The sequence below is a fragment of the Myotis davidii genome, unplaced genomic scaffold (genome assembly GCF_000327345.1).
Source record: "Myotis davidii unplaced genomic scaffold, ASM32734v1 scaffold72, whole genome shotgun sequence".
NCBI classification, from domain to species: domain Eukaryota; kingdom Metazoa; phylum Chordata; class Mammalia; order Chiroptera; family Vespertilionidae; genus Myotis; species Myotis davidii.
Genome location: NW_006284618.1, coordinates 6,466,891 through 6,473,757, shown reverse-complemented (window position 1 = coordinate 6,473,757; position 6,867 = coordinate 6,466,891). Strand labels below are relative to the sequence as shown.

Below are 6,867 nucleotides of genomic sequence, written 5' to 3'. Positions count from 1 at the left end.
GGGGGGGGGCTCTCTCACTGCTTAGGAAGCAGTGCCCCCACCACCCTGCGCGCCCTTCACGCCCTCCCACCCAGAGACTGCGGCTGTGAGGGACAGACACCCAGGAGCAGGCCTCTCTCCTCCTCTCTACATGACGCGGTCGTGGCATTCAACAACCGGTAACGCTGTTTCTGACCATGAGGATGGGGCCAGGGACGCTTCTGCAGCACCATGTCCATCCAAAGCCGACGCCGGAGCCAAGCCCAGGCCGCCGGTTCTGCAGTTAAATTAACCGGGGGCCGCCCGTGGAGCTGACCGGATTCTAGGGGACCGACGGCTCCACGTGAACCCGACCACAGGGAGAAAGCACCGTCGTCACCATCGGCTGCAGTCACGGCACCCGTGAGCCGAGGGAGCAGAGGGTTCGCGCACTTACAGGGTACAGGCCGCCGGAAAGGGCCTTGCCCAGGAGGACGAGGTCAGGCCTGACGTTTTCATGGTCGACCGCCAGCCATCGACCAGTCCTGGCCAGTCCCGTCTGGATCTCATCGGCAATAAACAGCACCTATCGGAAAACCACACACCGACGTTAATCATCAATTTCATTTCCCTTTTCCCCACACAGATGAGCTTTGTGAAAATGCTGTCATCAGCCAAGCAATGTCAACAGTGTGCTATGAGCCCTGGCCGGTGTGGCTCAGTGGGCTGGGCACTGTCCTGTGTGCAGAAAGGTTGCCAGTTCCATTCCCAGTCAGGACACAAGCCCAGAGGCCGGTCTGCTCGGTCCCACAGGCAGGAGAGGAACTAATGCCAGGTAAGGCCTTTGCAGGGGTTTCTGAATAGAACTAATCTCTAGAAACAATTAATTCACTTGTTTATTCCACCAGCATTTATTAAACATCAACTTCCTATTAAATATTTACTAGTTTGGGGGGAGAGGCGGAGAGAATGTGAATGCTGGCACAGAGGACAAAGGTTGGGAGGAATCGGGGGCAAGTGCTGGAAGGGGAAGGGTGGGGGGAGGGGGACAGGAGGCTGCAGCTCCGCGGCCCAGGGTCCGCCGGTTCCCACAGCCAGTACCAGTGGCTCATGCAGGCCGCTCAGAGCTCTGAAGCTCCAGAAAGGACGTCTCCCACTAGGGAAAGTCAGGCAATCTCTGCACGTATCCCCCGTCAGCTGAACCCTGTGATGCAGGCAGGTGAGGTGAGAAAGGGGGAGGTGGGAAAGGGGGTGAGGCAGGGGCGCCCACCTGGTGCCTGGTGCAGAGCTCGCGCACACCCATCAGGTAGCCTGGGTCGGGGACAATGACGCCCGCCTCGCCCTGAATGGGTTCGACCATGAACGCAGCAACGTTTGGATCCTGAAGAGCACGCTGCAAACAACATGGAAGCACACGTCAGCCACTTCCTTTCTGACCATTTAACATCGGAATTCACACGGTGCACACATAGCTTCCTGTAGAGAATAAGTATACCGGGGTCCTCAAACTTTTTAAACAGGGGGCCAGTTCACTGTCCCTCAGACCGTTGGAGGGCCGGACTATAGTTTAAAAAAAAACTATGAACAAATTCCTATGCACACTGCACATACCTTATTTTGAAGTAAAAAAACAAAACAGGAACAAATACAATATTTGTATTTGCATGTGGCCCGCGGGCCGTAGTTTGAGGACCCCTGAAGTATACAAATTACGTTTTCGCACTAAATTATATTCTGACTTCAAACTATAACGTTTCTGATATTCAATTACCAAAAACTCAAATACTTCACCTTTAAACTATTCTATCCTACATTTTCTTATATAGTAAAATGTAACTAAAATTTGAGAAAATGGCCTTTTTAAAAGCCATTTTCAGTGCATCTTTTCATTTCACAAGTCCTCCACTCACTTGAAAACACTGGCTGGAAACTGGGTGGCTTTACCCAGTAACTAAGCGTATACTCTCTAGGCAGCGTGCACACAGGACACACCTAAGGGGGTGGCTGGCTGTCGGTTAGACCCCGGACCTCGATGTCCCCACACTGGACACTACGGACCATCACAGAGAGCCCGAGTCCGGGCCTGGCGAAACGAGACCGGTTTCCTTAGTCACATGTCCACGTGTCACTCACACACTCCCCGAGTCTAAGCCCATTTACTGAGTGCGACAGCACGGACGCCGGCCGGTACCTCGAGAGCAGGCAGGTCGTTGTAGGGAATGATCTCGAATCCAGGCATGAAGGGGCCAAAGCCGTCGTAGCTGCTGGGGTCCGTGGAGCTGGAGATGGCACACATAGTCCTGCCCCAAAAGTTTCCAGCTAGAGGAGAAACAGTGATTACATCAATCACCCACATTTAAAGAGCAGCCCCCAAAATGCCTTAGGAAGTTGGAGTTTTGAAAACCAAGGCTTTGCTTTGAGAGCTTCCACTTGTTACAAAACCTGGTATGGACCCCATGGCTCATGGGACACCAGAGTCCCTGCGAATGCCATGCGGGCACTTCCCTGACTCCCAGCGCAATGCAGCCCGCGGGCCTCCTCTCCTCAACTACCCCGCCCCATGGAGGCCTCCGGCGACTTCCCAACCCCCGCGCGTCTGTGGGAACGGTGTGCGAGAACAGCCTCCACGAGGTTCCCAGTTTTCCTCTCGGCGTCCAGGCCACAGGCTGGCTGTTCTGCAGGATGGACGGCACACGCCCCAGGCGGTGCACTGTCACCGTGCCTTCCTGGTAGAACCTGTGCCCGGCAACAGCCACCTGCCCTGCACAGGAGCATCCCGCCCTCACGCAGCTCATGAGGAAGGGAGAGGGCCACCTGCGTGGCTGCTCTGGGGGTTTAGAAAGACAGTATGGAGACGTGACTCCTGCCGGCCCAGGGGCGCACGCTCTAGCAGGCGAGAAACACCACAACATACAGCGCGTGTGTGAGCTCCCCGCACTGGGGAAATGCAAGGAAGGAAGAAAAACAACGCAGAGTGAGAGAGAGCCTTGGAGGGTCTCCCACTTTTTGTTTAAATGGTGATGTGTCACTTTATATATTTTTATTGATTTCAGGGAGGAAGGGAGAGAGAGAGAGAGAGAGAACCATCAATGAGGAGAGAGAATCATTGATTGGCTGCCTCCTGCCTCCCCCTACAGGGGATCGAGCCCGCAGATGAGAAATCAATCATAAAGTCACTCACCCGAGGGAGAGAGGAGTAGGAAGTTATTTAGGAAAGAAAAATCGCATATGTGAACAAATATTTGGAAATAAACCCAAGAAAAGAAAATTTTTATGTAACATTCAACAAACACTGTGTCCTATCCTGTATGAACAAACACATTACAGCATCTCACCAGTGAGTTCAATGGCAAACAGCACTGTGTGTGCGAAGCGCAGAACGCGGAGCAGCACGCACCTGCGAACACGATCTTGGCCTTGTACTTGGGGATGCCCTTCACGGTGTAGCCCCACCGCCGTGCAAGCTTGCAAGCCGTCTCTCCGGCCTCCACTCCTACGAGAGAAAACGTCCCGTTAGTAAATGCTTTAGACCAGCGGTTCTCAACCTGCGGGTCACAACCCCTTTGGTGGTCGAACGATCCTTTCACAGGGGTCGCCTAAGACCATCCTGCAGATCAGATATTTACATTACGATTCATCACAGTAGCAACATGACAGTGATGAAGTAGCAACGGTAATAATTGTATGGTTGGGTCCCAGCATGAGGAGCTGTATTTAAAGGGCCAGGAGGTGGAGAACCGCTGCTCTATATGCTCAGAACATGCGACCGTCCTCTTGGCTAACACAGAACACGGGCCCTCACCTGTGTTCATGGGGAGGACCTTGTGGTAGTTGAAGAGCTTCGTGACGTACTCCTCGTACTCGCCCAGCACGTTGTTGTAGAAGGCGCGCGAGGTCAGCGCCAGCTTCTCCGCCTGGCTCTTCAGGGCGTCCACGATCTTTGGGTGGCAGTGCCCTTGGTTGACGGCGCTGTACGCGCTCAGGAAATCAAAGTACTTCCTGCCTTCCACATCCCACAGGTAGATGCCTAAGGTGACAGGGACGTCACTTTAGAGAAATCACAAAGCGCAGAATATAAAACACAAAAGACTTTAGAAAATCAGGGAGTGTGCAGGAGGTGATTCTCTCTCATCATTGATGTTTCTATCTTTCCCTCTCCCTTCCTCTCTGAAATCAATTAAAAAAGCAAAATAAACAAATGAACAAACAACACACACACACACACACACACACACACACACGCCCGGCCTGTATTGCTCAGGGGTTGAACATCAGCCCATGAACCAGGAGGTCGCTGGTTCGATTCCCAGTCAGGGCACCTGCTGGGGTTGCGGCTCCATCCCCAGTAGGGGGCATGCAGGAGGCAGCCAGTCGATGATTCTCTCATCACTGATGTTTCTATCTCTCTCCCTCTCCCTCTCTCTCTAACAATCAATAAAAACATATGTTTTAAGCAAGCACAACAGTAGTCTTTCACACTGGTGAGATGGTTATAATTTGTAAAAAGGGGAACCAGTGTCGGCAAGGACGGAGAAACCGGAACTCCCAGGTATCTGCGGGGAGGGCAGCGGTGACGGAAAACTTGGCAGAAGGAAATTCTTCCTCCGACAGTGGCAGCGTTCCTTCCTTAAGTGTAAACTCATGCCCAGCGACAAGGGAAAGGGCAGCGGCGGCCGTTCCAGTGCCTCACTCAGTACCTTCCCCTCTGCCGGCCAGAGCCGCCCACAAGGACAACCGAGGTCATCTTTGTGTCCCACAGCACCTAGCCCAGCGAGCGCCGAGACACCCAATAAACCTTCAACCTCATCTGCAATCGACAAGTTAAAGGACTCTGGGAAGACACACACTGAGAAAATGTAAGAGCCATTTCTACACAAGGTTTCACCGCGAAAAAGGAGCGATTCTGGATGAATTCGAAACGTGCCTTTCCCTCTCTCCAGGGCGACCGGTAAGGGGTGGTAGTTGTGAGCGCCATACTTGGATTCCCGTTCAAAAACGTAATCAGAGGATAGAGGGCCTTGGACCGTCTTCTTAGTCGCCACCGATGTAGCAGAAGCCACTGACGTGTGGGCGCCCCGACAAAGCCCCGCCACCGTCTGCAGACGAGCTAGCTTGGAAAGCATCGTGTCCGTGGAGCAGGAATCCCACCGACCTGCCGAAGGAACAGAAGGCACGAGGTAAGAGTCTCCTGAGTTGGGTGTGCTGACTCACCAAGTTACTGAGCACCTGCCACAGTCTACCGAGAAACCAAGAAGTGAGCGAGCCCTGGCCGTGGCTCAATGGTTAGAGTGCCGGCCTGCGCACCAAAGGGTTGAGGTTGGGATTCCCAGTCAAGGGCACGTACCTGGGTGGCAGGTTCCATCCCCGGCTGGTCAGGGAGTGTGCGGGGGGCACTGACCGATGTGTCTCTCTCACGTCAATGTTTCTCTCTCTCTCCCCATTCCCCCACCCCACCCCACCATACTCCCTCCCTTCTACTCTCTCTAAAACTCAGTGGCGGGAAGCCTGAAGGTAAACAAGGGAGCAGGATATAAATATTGAGTCACACCTGACAAGCGCCAGGGGTGGGATGGACACGCTGTGCTACGGGCTGGAGTGCGAAGAGCGAGAGAAACAATGCGGGGCCGGCACTGCTCAATCACGGCCTCTGAGCCGCCTGGCCATTCTGTGGTAAACACGCACCCGCTTTAAGTCGTCGGTGCTGAGAGGACATCAGGGACAAGAACCCACTCTGCAGGGTCAGCCACGTGGAGGCACCGGCAGACGAAAGGGTTGGTGCCAGCCTCACAGGCTGAGCAGCCTTTCAGAGGCACTTATGTGGGGGCACGACAGTCCAGCCCTCAGTGAGCGGCCAAATCAGCAAAACTTACACGTGGACCCTGACTCGCTCCCCTCTCACTGGGCACACCCCACAGCCCAGCGTGGTCAGGAATCAGCCGCCACACTCACCAGCTACCCTTTCTTCCCGCGGTTCAGATGGAAATGCAGACTGTTAACCTGGATCCAGGGATGGTCTGCTGGGTCCAATAATCCCTGAAATAAAATGCAGAATTGTAAGCGTGACTGAGGAGAAGGTCCCCCCTTATATTAGCCTGCTCCGGCCGGGGGCTCAGGGGGCTGAGCGTGTCCCATGCACCCACAGGTCATCAGATCCCTTCCAAGGCAGGGCTCGGAAACCAGCTGTGGGCTGCATCCCCAGTAGGGGGCGTGCAGGAAGCAGCTGGATCTCGAACCTGGGACCCTTCAGTCCGCAGGCCGAAGCTCTATCCACTGATCCAAACCGGTTAGGGCAGGCTTCTATTTTTAAACTAGAGATTTTTTTAATAAGAGTAAGATGTTTCTACTGATTAAAAAATTAGAAACACAATTACCAGCAATTCCAGTCTTTGGAGATAACCATTAGTTTTATCTCCGCAGAAATACTACCCAGATGAGTTTTTTCACCCTCCTCCACAGAACTCACCACCTAAACCTCCTGAAGACTCCCAGGTCACCTTGCCACCTTCTGTCACAGGCCCTGCCCCCGCCCCCCCAGAACCCCACTAGGCTCCTTAAAGGGACAGTAACCTTGCCTAACATTCACTGGTCTGGGCCTTCCGTGAGCACCGTCTGTCAAATGGCGTCTCAACAACAAACAGCTACACAAAATATAGCTGCTCAGTCCAGGACACGCGGGCGTGGGGCTCGCGAGGAGCGCGGGCAGCAGCAGGAAGCGACATCGGCCCTGAAGAGACTAAGCCAGGGGTCGGCAAACTCCTTCGCCAACAGCCAAATACCAACAGGACGACAACTGAAATTTCTTTTGAGCCAAATTTTTTAAACTTAAACTATACAGGTAGGTACATTGTTATCAACTTAATGAGGGGACTCCTAAGGCTTAGGAAGAGCCACACTCCAGGGGCCAAAGCG

At 53.7% G+C, this 6,867-nt stretch overlaps 1 protein-coding gene across 2 annotated transcripts in view; it reads right to left on the bottom strand.

Moving 5' to 3' along the window:
• Positions 1 to 6,867, bottom strand: part of OAT (ornithine aminotransferase) — a 14,616-nt gene that overhangs the window by 4,238 nt on the left and 3,511 nt on the right. Inside the window, exons 2-8 of one of the 2 annotated variants that reach the window (XM_015557184.1) lie at positions 5,908 to 5,991; positions 4,883 to 5,110; positions 3,761 to 3,985; positions 3,356 to 3,451; positions 2,150 to 2,277; positions 1,229 to 1,351; positions 416 to 544 (exon numbers count right to left, since the gene is read on the bottom strand). In XM_015557184.1, the coding sequence (XP_015412670.1) occupies positions 416 to 544; positions 1,229 to 1,351; positions 2,150 to 2,277; positions 3,356 to 3,451; positions 3,761 to 3,985; positions 4,883 to 5,081 (900 nt within the window). In that variant the 5' untranslated portion in view covers positions 5,082 to 5,110; positions 5,908 to 5,991. Of the gene's footprint in view, positions 1 to 415; positions 545 to 1,228; positions 1,352 to 2,149; positions 2,278 to 3,355; positions 3,452 to 3,760; positions 3,986 to 4,882; positions 5,111 to 5,907; positions 6,007 to 6,867 lie in introns of those variants that run through there. The other variant, XM_006754942.2, reaches the window with a different exon arrangement.